Genomic DNA, 16,129 nt, shown 5'->3' with positions numbered 1-16,129 from the left:
GAAATTTGTTCAAGATGTACAGTCATTGGTGACTACAATTGAAAAGATGGGCAACCCATTTATGGAGGAGAGTATGGACTTGCTTAATCTCAATTCCAAAGCCATCATGCTAGAGAAAGTTGTACTTGCCATGAGGAGCGTTCATTCACTGGGGAAGGCAAAATATTATTATAATTCATGGAAGAGCGTTTAAATTCCAATTCGAAGTCAATTGGAGACACCATTTCCTACAACAATCTGGCCATGTTTAGCAAACCTAATGTGGAGAAAACCAATGCAGCAGGGAGACTGACAGAGCTGAAGAATGACATGGCTCTGTTTTCAAGGTTGTACATTGCCAGTCAAACTATAGAAGGTGATGTTGATGAATTCTTTAAGCACGAAAACCAATAAACTCCACCATCATTGGCAACTGGTGGTCAGATGCCGACACCAATGTTTAAAACAATTATTTCACTGGGTTCCTTGACCCTGAAAATGGGGTGTTAGCAACTGGAATTGCTTTTCTATATACCTCAGTTTTTCAAAGTTGTGGGCAATTAAGTTTAATGCGGAGGCCATCTTGGAATCCAATATGGCCAACACTGGAAAATAATGACTTGACCAAATTCCTTGACCCTGAAAATGGGGGGGTTTGACACTGAAATGGCATTTCTATCTGCCTTAGTTTAGAAGTTACAAGCACAAGTAGGACCAATATGAAGTCAATTTTTAAATCCAATATGGCGGCCACCAGGGGGGCGTTTCAGAGTTGGGTCCTATCAAAAAATGATCCTATAGGGGTCCCCTACATGTGTGCCAAGTTTCATAATTTCTCCACAAAGTGAAATATTCTGCCATTATTTTGGTCTTGGCCGCTGGGCTATAATTCTGTGTTCAATTTTTCATCTTGTTTAGGGCACGTCGAATCAAACCTTTTATATCTTCTCAATACATATACTGATTGTTTGTCTTTGCATTTACCGTTTTAACTGCTTAAGTCGCATACTGTTCCGGTGTGTGCTGCCTGATGCTTTTTGTCCAAGTGTATAATAATAATTTTGCTGTGTTGTTGGTTACAAAAGTTGTTCTGTGCACAGTCTATTTTGTACTCTTGCTTAAGGGACACTTTATCTTCTCTTTCTTTTAGCTAAATCTGCTTGCTAAACAACACAATTCTGTATAGTATGAATTGTTGGGGTGAAAAGTTTAAGCTGTATTTCTGTGTTCAAAGTCTTGATTCGTGTAATTAGAAACTGTACCATTTTGACTTTTGTTTAACTTTGTCACTAAAACAATGTCTAAACACAGCAAAAATTAGATCCACACTTGACTTAAACAGTTTGCTATTGTTTCTTTTTCCTAATTTGATTCTTTTCAGAAATGACTACAGATAAATATCTCAACTCCACATCAACCTCCCCTCATCACCCTTGGTGTAATATACATGTAATGTATGGACACAGTGATGACCTACAGATAAGGCCTAACTTTCCTTTCCAAACTAGTGTGAACAACAGGACTCTTTGGAAACTTGAAGATGCTGGAGAGAGGGTTAAGAAATAAATGCTATGAACAAACCCTGCAGGCCAGTTAGTAACTCAAAAGAATAAACAGTTTTGAAGTGAAACTCAAGAGCATACTCAGGGCTTAAAAAGAGATTGAAAAGCAAACTGTCTGTAAGTTTTTTGTAAAAATGAACAAAAATAATAACAAAACAATCATGTCAACCATGTACACTGTTAGTGATTTCTTCAACACCACAGAGATGGAGTTGCCAACTTATTTTAAATTTGTCTGAAGCACTTAGGGGTGTGCATTTCTGGGTATTTTTGGAACCGGGTACCCGTTTTTTGTCAACATTGGGTACCCGGAAAGGACATTACTTAATAACAAATGGCACTGCTTGCGACCCCAGTGGACCATGTGCCCGAAACAGGGCTCTTTTTCACACATAGGAAGCAAGCAGCACATTGTTCTAAATGTCGGAGTTAATCTCTCCTACCTTTTTATCAAACGAAACTGTTACCTTCAGTTTGCAAATTGTCTTTTTTTGAGGGTATACAAAACAGATTAAAAAAATTTTTATTTTAGAAAGTAGGGGGAAAAGCTTTAAGTTTTTGGTCAATTAACAAAAAACGAAAACTCTAAAAGTTATGTTGATTAAGCAGACATTAGATGCAAACGTTTATATGACTGTTCAATCAAAAGAAGTACTAGAAATCACACATAGTGAGTGACCTATCGCCCCATGAATTTTAGTCTTTTTTTCGCTCTTGTGAACTAGGAAAAATCCGTAACTAGGAAAACGGCTGTGCAACGGGTGGAGTGGATAACAAAAGTAGCTGTTGATCTCCGAAAAGAAATTTCATGTACATGTATGACCGCCATATGACTGTAATGAAATGACTGTATTTCACAAAATGTATTAGGAAACAAGCAATAGTGAGTTTTACCCATGCTTTCAGTTGATAAACCAGTGATGTCACTCTTAGCTGCTGTGTACTATCCTTCTGCACACTTGATAAAAGAAAAAAAATTGTAACATACAAAGGCAAAAACATGTTAGGTCTTAAAAATTATTAAATCATTTTTGTGAGGATGTCCAATACTGAACTTTGTCCACACATTCCAGATGTTTTCTGTGCTCATTCTACACACCTGGGAAATTGTTAAGGCCTCATTGAAAAAAATCCAAACATGTACATGTACAATTTATGCTTTAACCCTAACCCCCTAGAGTGTATGTAAAATCATATGGAAATGGAAGGATATGGACTGTTAGGGCTAAACATACTTGCAACAACACATGTATTAGAATGGTCTCTGACACTTGATATTGGAAAACTACATGTACATGTATACTGTAATTATGACAAAGAGTGATTTCCTCTAAATCTATTCAAGGCACTTGGCATTGCACAGTTTTTGTGTTTCTCTTTCAATTTTTATTCAATTTACTGGGTGATTTTCTTCTGCTTTTAGATTGGTTTATGAGAGGACTTGTCCTATTGTAGCAAATATGGAAAATTCACTTGTGTTCAACAGTATCCATACCTAATGAGCTCTTTGTATATTGACTTTGCGGTATCCAAATATGACTGAATATTATCCTCATATTGACAAACTTCTCCACCGAGGCACAGGTGCTTGAAGAGAAGAAATAAAAACTCTTGTCTCTCACTATCACTGAAGATACTGTAGTAATCTGACTCTTCAACCAGAAGCATCTGTAAGACAAAGCACAACACCAAAAATAGTAGACCTCAGAAAACGATAATTACATGTAAGTGCAACATGTGTATGGTAAATGTACCTGTATGTTATTCCAGTATTACAGGTACATGTACTAGTACCCATACATGAGTATCATCAGGGAGGGTTGGAAGGGGCAAAACATTCATTAGGGCCAACTATATAGTGAATATATAACAACACACACAAAATGTTGACTTTTTGGACCACTCCATCTTTGATCCCTCTGCAGTCTGTAAAATGCGGTGGCTATGACACCCCTTCCCATAAAAACATTTGCATCCCATATTTCTGCTTGGCAGGTGGTGTTTTGAAAAAAACCGATGGTAAGATCCACATAGCCATGATAGTGGGGGAGACGTACGCCTGTACATGTACGTACCATGTTATCAAACTTTTAAATGCATGTGTATAAAAGCTGGTTCCTGAAAGCATAAAAAAAGCGGGTACATTGAATCCATGTACATGTACATGAATAAACCCCCCTACCTGTAAACAATATACCCCCCTACCTGTAAACAATATACATGTAAGTCCTTACCATTTTGTATGCAATGATTTTCGTCTTTTTTCATGCATGTACCATAAGAAGCAATATTGCTGATTCAGTTCTTGATTAAAACCCTCTTATGCAAAGATGCATTCTAAACACAGTTGTCCTAGTTATACAGTGTATCAGTCAAGTGACATATGATATGTCTATGTACTATATAGGGAGAGGTGAAAGGAATTTTCAACTGTCTGTGACTGTTGCAGCAAAAGGAGGGTTTTAATCTATGTAAAACCAAAGCACACACATGAGTACATGTACATATGCAGGCGTGGCATACATATAGTGCACCTCTGCACAAAAGAAGTCCACACAATGTAGGGTATAATGGCGTTGTGTGGACTCACACTCGTCCACACAATTTTTCCCCCCTCTGAAAACCAGTTTCAGAGGTATTTTGGGGTGAAGATTATCTGCGGCAAAATGAAGAGGAACAGTCCAGGAAATCATAAAAAAAATCCAGCTCGAATGAGTTATCCTAGTTGGAGAAAAAGGAGCATTTTCCTCAAGTTTCCTTGACCACAAGAGAACAAAGAAATGTCCACACTTTGTATGTAAAACATGGGTGCGCTAACCTTACATACATATACCTAGTGTGGACTAGATATCCACACAATGCAGGAAAGGAAGACATTATGTGGACTCACACACGTCCACAGGATGCTTCCCCCTTCTCTGCAAAAAAAAATTTAGAGGCATTTTGGGGTAGGGGTCATCTGTTGTAAAAGGAAGAGGAATAGTCAGGGAAACCTTGTACAAAAAGCCAGCTGAAAATCGTGTTCCAAGTTCAAGAAAAATGAGTATTTTCACTGAGTTTTCTCAACTGCACGAAAAGAAAGGAATGTCCACAGTAGGTACATAAAAGTGTACTTGTCAAGGGTGCAGATGGAGCTCTTCTATGTATTAACACAGCCATGAATCGCTCGAGGTCGGATTGTAAATCAAGGACATCCTCAGTTATCAATAAGGTGAAATTTGAGGCCACAGTCAGCAGTTACGATGGTCAGTGAAATTGCAAGGCATTAGGAAGACGTCCTCGGTGTACGCGTTTAACACGCCGGGTGTTTTGTTTAAAAACACCCGCTTGGAATGGACAGTTTCGGCACATCCCTGGATGGAATAGTGCCCTCTCTAGCTCTCTTGCTATGCTGGCCCGTGTCCGGCCGGCCACTGGGCCGGTTTGGACCACTGAGCACAATAAACGGAGATTCCTCCGCAGATTCTTCCAGTTGAGGAAAGTTCCTGGCAAGCAGTGAGTGAAACCTCCTCCTATTGGCATGTCATTACAGTTGCACCAGGTTTTTAGTCCAATGAAAAGAGATGATGTGGCTTTGGTAGTCAAGAATGACACGTTGATTGTTGAATTGGCCAAGCGTGAATACATGAAACTAGGGCACGATGTAGATCAGCATGGCTACAACCGTAAACAGGGTACCTGAATTGGGTCGACTCGTCATACAACTCCAAAATAACACCCAGCAACCAAATGCATCACTTGAATCATTTGTCCATACACACCACCTTTCTGGCATTTTCAAGGCCGTGCACAATATTGCTGGCTTCAGGGAAAACAAACAGTTGTACCATGTTCCGTCACTAGCTCTGAAGATTGGTTATTCTGTCAAGAAGTGTGCACTCGTCTTGCAAAGAAGTGCCCATGAACATGTGGAAGAGTTTCTGCAGTTGTGTGAATTGAACTGGTGAGACCTTGTGTCCACACATGCACACACAGAACGTTGTACTAAGGAAAATGCAACCAAGTCACCATTCTCCCGACAAATGCTGATGCAGTCCAAATGTCGTCATTCCTTCATGAAGCTGGCAACCGGGAACTTCAACTCCTTCAGGGTGCTTGGGGCAGACAAATCAGACCAGCTTGGCAGAAATTGAATGAGGTCAGTCTGTGCCACCTCATAATGTTCAACTGAAGAAGGCAGGGGGAGGTTTCAAAGATGAAACTTGACGATTTCCACCAGCACAGCGCCGCCAAACTGGAGGGGGAATGCCTGTTGAGTGATTTAGAACGCCAGCTGTGCAAGATGTTCCGTGTTGTCGAAATAGTCAGCAAGAGAGGCAGAACTGTTCCTGTGCTTCTAAGTAATGAGGCAGTAGCGTGGTTGAATGCTCTGGTCACCAAGAGACCTGAAGCTGGAGTAGTCCAAGACAACAACTTCTTGTTCGCACGGTGTCGTTATGGTGGGAGAGGCTACATACGAAGGCGCGACTGTTTAAGGGCATATGCAGATAAGGCTGGCCTTGACAATGCATCCAGCATCCGGTCCACCAAACTCCATAAACATGTAGCAACTTCATGGAACATTAGCTTGAAACTCTAGCCAACTTCAAGGGCCACGATCTGCGGGTACATCGCGAATACTACCAATTGCCAGATACTGTACAGCGGGTCACTAAACTGTCCAGACTTTTCCTGAGTTTGGAGAGGGGCAACCTGTAGGGCAACCAGCAGGGCAAATCCTTGGACGATCTGCATGTAACTGGAAGTAAGGGCACCCTATACTCAAACCATGTTTCCCATGTTCCGTCTAACCAATGCTTGACTTCAAACCAAGTCAACCAAACCCAGACTCACACTTTGTAGGGCATCATACCCTGCCAAAAAGATTATCTTTCTTCCTAATCACCCTCCCCCCAAAAAAGGGAAGAACAGACCAGTACAAAGAAAGAAGGGGCCGAAAATCACCCCAATAAATGTATCTTGCCCAAAGAACTCTAAAAATAATGTTCCATTTTTGCCAGCTACCTCCCCCCTCTTCCCCCCACCCCAACGCCAAGCAGAGACTGCCAGATACCCCTACATGTATATGGACTTTAACTGATTGATTTCAATAGTTTTTGTTTACTCGCAGAAGGCTTCAGCAGTGAAGAGGACAGCAGTGACAGTGGGGACAGCAGTGACAGCAGTGAAGACTCCTGCAATGAATCCGTCAAAAAGGGTAAGATTTGGCAACTTTGTCAGTTGGTCTGTCGGGCTGTCTGCCTTTGTCTGTCACACAGGCGGGCTGTCTGCTGACCTGTCACCTACATTTCTAATGCCCTTTTCTTGCAAAAAACATCTTCCTGGTGATGCTGCAGCACGAAGAAGGGAGCCCTCTTTGCCATCGAGACAAGTGAAGCGCCATCTTTTGACTACAGCGGAGAAGACAGACGTCCAACAAGGCCTGCGCAGATTCTGCCAGTTGAGGAAAGTTCCTGGCAAGCATGACATCAAGGCAGCTTCCACCGTGGCACTGCAGACCCAAACTTGGAGAAACATCAAAGACTTTTGTCATAACACAATGAAGCTGTAGCCAAGTTAAGCTACATGTACGATACGCCACACCAGCAATTCTCTCAAGACATTATACCATATTGATGATGAACCCTATAGTAGTAGGCCAATAACGCAACCTAATTTTACCGGCCCAAACAACCAAGAACATGCGTGTGATGTCCTCGGTGTTTTACATGTACATGTAGGCTGCACTCACATGGACAAAAGTCCTCAGTCTGATAGTCTGGGAAGTATGCCCTCTATCTCCAGTGTCTACATGTACATGTATGGCTGGGTGTGTGTGTCTACACTGTACACAGTGCTCGATTTCCTCAAAATATCTGCATAACAAAACTGCTATGCAATATTTTGTTTGCAGGGCAATTGCCTAGTTGTGTAGCAGCTGTTTTCATAGTACACCGGTACATGTACCTGTACTTGCATGAAACTACTAAATATCCATATAAAAGAAAACAAGCAAACAAAGTCTCAAACAGTGGTCTTTCATACCATTTTCAGAGTAAGTGGGTTCTCAGTCTAGGGCCAGAAAATTTTTAAAGTGGATAAAGTAGGCGTGAAGTACCTGAAAATAGCGGTAAAATACATGTACCGGTACCTGCACACAAGATCTGCCTAAATGGTTTAACATGATGAACATCACGATACCTGAGTATCCTGCCCCTTTTCTGATGAACTACACGTAAATTGTACTGTTGAAAGAATCTGGTCTTTATTTTGCTTGCCAAAGTGTGGTCACTTGTGTTGGCTTTCTCGTGTTTAGCTGGTGATGGCTTTACTTCGAAAGGGTATGTTGATGTACCTTAATGAAGTGTACTTGGATTTTTCACCTCTACTGCCTTGCTGGAGCAATATTTTAACCTTGAATTTCATTAAAAGTGAAATCAGAAACCCCCAAAATTCTGATTCAAAAATCTCCAATTTACAAAAATCCTGACCCCCTACAAACCTCCGATGAAATTTTTATTTTTGGCTTATTTTTCCTGAAGTCCAAAACGAACTCTTAAAAATGTTTGCAAAATACGAAAATAACCTTTAAACAAGCCTGTGGTTCAACTTCAAAGAATCTTTTTAATCTTTATTCAGGTTTGTGGGATTTTTTTCAAGTGCACAACACCAGCATGGTCAGGCAACACTCAGCTAAATTCCTGCCATATTTCCAAGATGCCACTGTTTTGGAATTTCGGATGAAATTTCATGACACTGAACGTTCAACAGGTTCAACAGCATTTACACGTATTATGAAGGTTATAGTACATTTAACAAAATGATGCTTTTTCAACAAGGGATTTGGCAACAAGTCAAGTGCAAGGTGAAGTGTGTAACAATAGGGACTCTAAAAATGTAGGTACAATCTGGTAGCACACGATGCACTGTGCTTTACACCGATCTTCCTGACAACCAAAAGCGAAAGTAACGTTAGACAAAAACGAAACATCAATCACTTTTTTTAATCTAGCAAGTGTAAGTTGAATTTGTTTTTCACTCTTCATTAATTAATTTTACATCTGTCCAACTTTCAACTTCCATATGACCATGCAGAAGTTAAAACCTTGATGCAATGTCCAACTGAGACACGATGACCGTGTGTTCTGTCATGTACATGTACTGTACAGTTCAAGCTGCATGAACTGTGCCCGGAGCCTAGCTGAAATGCGTGAGCGTTACAGGTTCCCCACTTTGGCTATTGTGTGGGAACCAATGAAGTCAGCTTTTCGCGGGCTCAATTTCTGCATACATGCATGTGTATTTCAACCATTTGTTTCACATGGATCCGGATCGTGATCAGTAATCTGAGGTCTAATGGACAGTGCGAACCTGCAGCTTTCAGATCACTGATTGCAATCCAGATCCATGTGAAACAAACAGGGCCGAAGAGATAATGCGCCCAGCTGTACAGGCATATGTATGTGCAAATCGAATCTTGTTTCGAGCATTATAGCATGAAGCCCGGTGCATTTGCATCGTACAATGTGCAATTTATTTTGGTCGATTTTGCATTGCAAAATGCGATGCTATACAAGAGAAATCCAACACTGATTGTACACTTTACATGTACATGTATTGTTACGTGTACATATTATTAGAAAACCAACAGAGCTGTTAAATGTCTGTGTATAGTAGGGCATTTTAAACTACATGTACATGTATTCCATGTCTTTCTTTACCTTACGTAGTTCATCTGATATCTGGAATTCTTCATGAAACTCATCCAGGCACTTGACAATTCTTCCACTATCTCTGACAATGCCTTGGTCAAACAGGCGGTCAAAAAACGTCATAGAAGTTACGTTGCACTGGACTGGTATCACCTCAACCTTATGTGCATGATATCCTAAACAGTTGCAAATCATAAAAAAGTTTTAGTGATAAATACACTCTCACAGTAATTCAAATTTTAACTCAATAATAAAATGCCATTTTGTATTTAAGTCTTGAATTATGGACCATTAAATATAAATGTATGACTCCTTTTTACGTGTACTGGTACCGGTATGTATAGTTAAACTGTTTAGCACATGTTTAGTTAAACTGCATGGCTGATGAGCATAGACATGTGTTAACACAGCAATTCAAGATGTGAAAATTAATGTACAGTATAGGTACATGTACATGTATTTTCATTCCCTGCCTGATTCTGTGGACTTAGTATATTTCCTCTTGGGTTTTTGTCCCACCTCTAAAACTGTGAATTCACACACTGCCCCCACTCTACAGGTTTCTTCAGGTTCACGAGCTGTACATGTACAGTATGGTGCCTGAGGTGCTTCTAATTGAATGTTTGGTTTCATTTAAATACCAAATATAAATAATAATAATACGTGTAACTGGACAAGTACATTGTACCGGTACCTTAGCTTTACTACATACTATAACAGTATACATAGTAGAGACTAATCTGATTAGACACCATAACTGCAGTGGCACCGCACTCATATGCACATTCTTCAGCTTGACGCGTGCGTGCAGTTGGCAAATCACAACACTCTATTGGTCAAAGAGGCATGTAACGCGCGCACACCACCTGTCCACGAGCATTGTGCCACCGAAGTAATGCCTCCTAATTCTGCTGGTTGAATTACACTATAATGAAAAATGTTAATTGAAACAAAAACTACCTCCTCCCCTTTTTACAATACATGTACAATGTACATGTACATGTTCATGTACATGTATATTCTACCATGATACACATGATATCTGTTTGTTATACCACAGCAATAGGTTGTGAATCTTTATTGGTCGAGCATCATCACATGCTTTGCCACAAACATGCAACATGCACACAAGTCAGGAGTACATGAACAATGAAATGAAAGTTCATCTTGATTTTCTCACTGTTGAAAGTGCTGTGTCCACCTTGGATACAATGTTGTAGCCATGGGGGGCAGAGCAGGGCTGTTTCTGCTTTGACAAATCGAAACACTTGAACAGCAAATTAAATATTTGATTACAAGGAAGAATATACATGTAGATTTGGGTGTCCTTTGTTGAGATGTGTTGTTGTTTTTGTCTTACTTTTTTTAAGAGGGGGAGGAAGAAATCTAGGATTTATAACAAACTGGATTACTAGAGAAACTTGGGATTCATAAAGCACTGAGGTTTTTGTAGACTGGTTGAATTTCAAGACATTATTTATACCAAATTCCATTGAACGGTATTGACAAGATTGAAGAACTTGAACAGACAAGAAGAGACATCGGCATGAATGTTTTTATGTAAACAGCAATGGCAATCGCAGCAGAAACAGTGATCAGAGCATACCATGTGCATACCACAGAAACAGAAGGGGCAGGAACAGACGTTTAAGAACCAATGAGTCTCTGTCATGGTCAGAGTAAAGAGAGTAATACATGTACATGTACATGCAAACAGACACAGTGCTTCAATGTTCCCCACGCAGTACATATCTCCTACAATAACTGGCACGTAGTACATGTTCATGTACCACCATGGCTATCCACACTTGTACCCAAGATTACACAATTACAACACAGTAGACACGACACATCAACTGTGGGAAAAAGAACTATTATCCATCATTTTTGTGGTCTGGCAACATCGTCAGTGCGCTTGACACATGAATGATACATGAGCACTTGTAGCATATCACATGATCAATGTGCAGCCAATAAAAATTATCTATAACCATGGCATAACAATTTCAGATGTTACCAGTGACAGAATTGGACAGCTTACATGTACTTAAACATTTCTTCAAAAATGTGAACAAAAAGATGGTACTTCCTACCAGTTATTGACGTTAGTTAAATTTGTTCAACTAAAAGACAATTTCAGTGAATGCATTGCTTTGGAATAAAATATTTCATTCATCAGCCTACTGTTCCTTGCGTTCGTATAATCTATTCCTGTGGTGTGCAACAAAACAATCTGTGGTACCTCTGTCTTAGATACTGTCCATTTGGTACAGAATGATCACATGACAGGTTGATAAATTTGCATATTACACTCATCGTGTGGTATCTCATTCTGCCGATGCACCCGTGGAAGACAGCAAAGCTTTGGAAAGTTTAAGCAGACGTTTCCACTCCTTCAGTCAGTTTTGCATGGTACCCATGATACGTTTTGTGCACAGGCTACGAAATTCGATCAATGATCATGCTCGTTTAATTAAAAGACTCGTTCCCTTCCCCAAAGCATGTAAGAGTAATGCAGGAACCACAATCCAGACTACATGTACTCACTGGTACCAGCACTACTGGTACTTTCACATTAAAGTTTAGGCAATTAAAGAAAGTGAGGGAACTATGCATTTGCAGACGATATCGTTTACATGTACAATGTATGTCTGTTACGTTAATTATACAGTTTGACAGTTAGTCAGTCTTCTGAAATTCAGGTATGATAAAACAATTGTTGACCGCTGTGGTGTGGGATATGACGTTTTGAACACCGAGGCAAATGGCCAACAATTCTTAAATGTTACCTGTTGTGATGGGGTACATGTACGTGGACATGGGTTGTACACCATTGGGGGCAAATGACATCCTCAGCTTTGCCTCTGAGCCATTTTCCCCCTTGTATGTACCAGTACATGTGCCAAACACCATAGACTGTGTAACAACAGGTGACAGTTGTATGCTAATCAACGAATTAATTCTGTATACATACAACATGTTCATTATGTTGGCAGTTGACAGGTTACTGCTGTTCAAATTTCCAACTCAGTTTCAGTTGTCATCAGTTGAAAATTATACTTGAACTGGTATCTTCTGCTGTTACCCATTGCCAATTGCTTATAAAGTAAGTTTGATGAGAATTTGCTTGTTTTCTGTGGATATTTGTAGCTCTGTAATTGATTTCATATAGGTAGCTACCTATCAGATTTGCAATCAATAAAAGGCCTCTATTTGGTTTTTAAAATTTTGTAACAATGTGATAGATCTACATGCACATGTACCACATGCACTAGTAATGTACGTGTACATGTATCATCTGGTAACTTACCCACAAGACACCAAGAATTGCTGTCTGAAAGAACTTCCAGTGTTGATTTAACATTCTGATTTTGCAAAAAATCCTGAAAAAAGACAAGCAAATATATATAGATTTGAACCCTTGTATTAATGTACATGTTCATCAATTAAATTAGGTTGATTTCAACAAACGTACTGTTTTCATAAGAGGTTTACACACACGTATTTCTCAGAATGACGTGAAAAAGTCAAGTCGGTCACACTTGGTCACATGGAACCTCCATTTGCATAGCATCACCCTAAAATCAAGGGCGTCAATCCATTTTGAAAAGTGGTGGGGGGACACACATGTAGCCCTGATCAGAACAAATGCGAGTGCGTAGCAAGATTGCATGTACATGTAGTAAGTTTTATCTTTACATCCAAAGGTTTTCTCCTGAAAAGGTTGAAAAACTTTGTTTTAATGACTTTGACCTACCAGTATAGGGTCCAAATTATTAGGCTTCCTGCGGACACAAAATTAACCCACAAGCCAAGTCAGACGTTGCTGTATCAAGTTGTCAAATAATGGTGGTAATAACCTGTACCTTTGACTTGCAGTATGGGCCTCAACCTTAAACTGTTGAAGGGCAAGGCCAGTTGGCCTCGAGTGCCTTAAATATATTACAGCATCACAGCCACATTAAAGGGCACTAAGGCCAATTTAATATTTGTGGATGAAAGACAGGGTTTAATCTGTTTAAAATACCCTTACACATGTATGTATGTACGTATGTATGTACGTATGTACACGGTATGAGAAGACTGAACATGAAATTATGCCTCAGCCTGCAAGTTACATTTCAATATTTTCTGAAGGAAAAAAAAAATCACTAGAACTGAAGGTTCTTGTGGTCAAGTTTTGCTCTTTGTATCGATAATTTGCTACAAAGGCCTATTTTTGAAGGAGTGTTGATAATGACCTGTGAAGGAAGAAGCACCACTTGGAGGGTCTGTGGGTACTGGATTACCTAACGTGGGAAGATGGAAATCACATTAAAAATAAAATATAAGTTGCCATGATTGATTAGTTTAAGATAAGCAAATAGGCCTAACTATAGAGTAGTTCTTGCAATTTAGCAGTGGGAACTAGTGTAAGAGTGTTTCACATGCATGTCTCATGTATGATACGTATTGCATACATGTACATGTATGATTTTGATGCACCTGTCTGTCCACTAAACTTGGTACAAACAGCTTTGAGATTTGACTTGTGGGGAGAAAAACCAATAAGTGCAAGAAACGACATCAATTTCATGAGATGCACTGATTTTTGTTTTATTTATTCTTGAACTCAATGATTATTGTTAATGAACAAGGTGTGGCCTTGAATTCATTGCATGAAGTCATATTTATATTTCTGTTCCGCGACATGCACCCCCTCATGCATGTGGAGAGGTGGAGAGTTGGCCACAGACATGATCCCACAGACGTGTACATGTACATGTATGTTCTACGCTTGTGCTGCATAAATGGACAGTAGTCTGACCAGACATTACCCCAGAACTGTCGGGTCCAACATCTGTCCTACTCCCACAAATAATGAATGCATACACAATGTAATTCGTGGGAGTGGGGCAGACGTCGGACCCCACAGTTCTGGGGGCACCCAGTGATACTGCACTGCCGATCAAGAGCTTTACAGCAGCAAATGCATGGCAACATACATGTAGGACAGGTTTGGCAGATTTTGCTCGATGGGAAATGCTCACAGTCAACTGGGCCATGGAATGAAGTTTTCAGAGCCAGTGCATTGAACATCACAGCACTGGCCACTCGTGGCCACTGTTTAACCACTTGCTGCTGGGTGCTTTTTTAACTGTTATACGCGCTGCAGAAATCTTCAAAAATTCATATCTTTTTTTTCTGAATGCCTAAACCCCATAAAATGACTTTCTCATGGCAAGTTTAGCCCTCACAAGCAACTTCCATTGACCCTTCAGTTTTGCAGCCACGCCGCCCGCTGTGTATAGAGCCCCCATTGTGTAGTGTTACATAAGGGCACTTTTGTTCCGGGCCCTGGTCCAGCACGTTGCTACATGTATACTGCCGTGTTGCTATGCAGAGCAATTGACCATCAAGACCTCAGCCTATAATATGCGGTGAGTGAATGGGAAGCTGTGCTCACATGCACTGGGCTTTGTAAACTGTTCAATGAGTGTGGGCCATGACCGACAAATGAATCATGCTTTTAAAAAATGGGGTCTAAAAGTGTGGTTTTTTTGCGGCACTGCTGCATATAACTTTTGCTATTTTTTGAAGCTATTGGGTTTTTTGTTATATATTTTCCCATCTACCAAACTTATATCTCCCCCAAACCACTCTCATATTTTATCTCCCAACTTGTTCATTTTCCCTCCCATAGTGTAAGTTTTAGTTCAAAATGGATATTTCCCTTCCCAAACCTTATTTCCCCAACAATTTCAAGTAAAATCTTAGAAACCAATAAAATCAAGTACACATAGAAATACACACAGACAAATATTTGGAGAGAACTTCTTTTTCTCTTACTTTCTTCTTGTCATTTCTCTTGTGTTTTCTTTTCATTTCTCATTGAAATAGTTGAACTTATAAAAGTAGTAAAATAAATTTCCACTCTTTCTAATCAAATAAAAAGCAAAACTCATAAAAAAGGCACCGGTGCAAGGAATGAAAAAGATGAAATACAACATCCTCAAAGCAATACTTTCCAGAAACTTTGTCTTTTTTGTCATTTTTTCAAAGGTTGAAAGTATGACCAATTAGTAAAACAGTTACAAGAAAATTTGCCATTTTTTCAAGAGATGAAAATACAACATCCTCAAAGCAGTACTTTCCAGAAACTTTCTTTTTTTGTCATTTTTTCACAGGTTGAAAACATGACCAATTAGTAAAACAGTTACAAGGAAATTTGCCACTTTTTCAAGAGATGAAAATACAACATCCTCAAAGCAGTACTTTCCAGAAACTTTCTTTTTTTGTCATTTTTTCACAGGTTGAAAACATGACCAATTAGTAAAACAGTTACAAGGAAATTTGCCACTTTTTCAAGAGATGAAAATACAACATCCTCAAAGCAGTACTTTCCAGAAACTTTGTCTCTTTTGTCATTTTCAAGGGTTGAATATATGACCCATTAGTAAAACCATTACAAGGAATTTTGTTTCTTATTCAAGGATTGAAAATATAACATGTCCTAAAACTTGTACATTCAGTAAACTTGTTATTTTCGTCATTTTTTTCAAGGGATGAAATTATGACAACTCCTAAAACCACCAGTAAATGACATATATTGTTTTACACCAGATAAGTGGGGCATCAAGTCATGAAAGACACAAAAATAATGTCCATGAAAATGTCCATGAAAGTAAATGTTCAAAGTGTCAATTAGTGGACAGTATGGTACTCCTTGAAGCAGGGGGCGATGCAGAGGGGCTGGTGGCACGTGTCGCACTCGAAGTGTGTCTTCTTTCGCAGACCACGGGAAGCACAGAGGACACACCGCCGGTAGCATAAGTCGCCATAGCTGGTTCTCTCAAAGTCCACAGGGAAGTGTCGGCTGACGAAGCAAGAGTTGGTGACTGGTGGGGTATCGTGCTG

General features: G+C 39.7%; 1 protein-coding gene across 2 annotated transcripts in view; it reads right to left on the bottom strand.

Annotated features, from left to right (window-relative positions):
• LOC110983237 (cilia- and flagella-associated protein 300-like) overlaps positions 1–16,129 on the bottom strand; it is a 33,172-nt gene that overhangs the window by 9,399 nt on the left and 7,644 nt on the right. Inside the window, exons 3-7 of one of the 2 annotated variants that reach the window (XM_087145893.1) lie at positions 13,474–13,521; positions 12,543–12,615; positions 9,242–9,408; positions 3,037–3,209; positions 2,436–2,499 (exon numbers count right to left, since the gene is read on the bottom strand). In XM_087145893.1, coding sequence (XP_087002019.1) covers positions 2,436–2,499; positions 3,037–3,209; positions 9,242–9,408; positions 12,543–12,615; positions 13,474–13,521 — 525 coding nt within the window. The remainder of the gene's footprint in view (positions 1–2,435; positions 2,500–3,036; positions 3,210–9,241; positions 9,409–12,542; positions 12,616–13,473; positions 13,522–16,129) is intronic. The other variant, XM_022242328.2, reaches the window with a different exon arrangement.

Source organism: Acanthaster planci, linkage group LG14, assembly GCF_054643075.1.
Source record: "Acanthaster planci isolate LZ-2023a linkage group LG14, COTS_SCS, whole genome shotgun sequence".
Taxonomy (NCBI): domain Eukaryota; kingdom Metazoa; phylum Echinodermata; class Asteroidea; order Valvatida; family Acanthasteridae; genus Acanthaster; species Acanthaster planci.
This window is presented reverse-complemented; position numbering and strand designations above follow the sequence as displayed.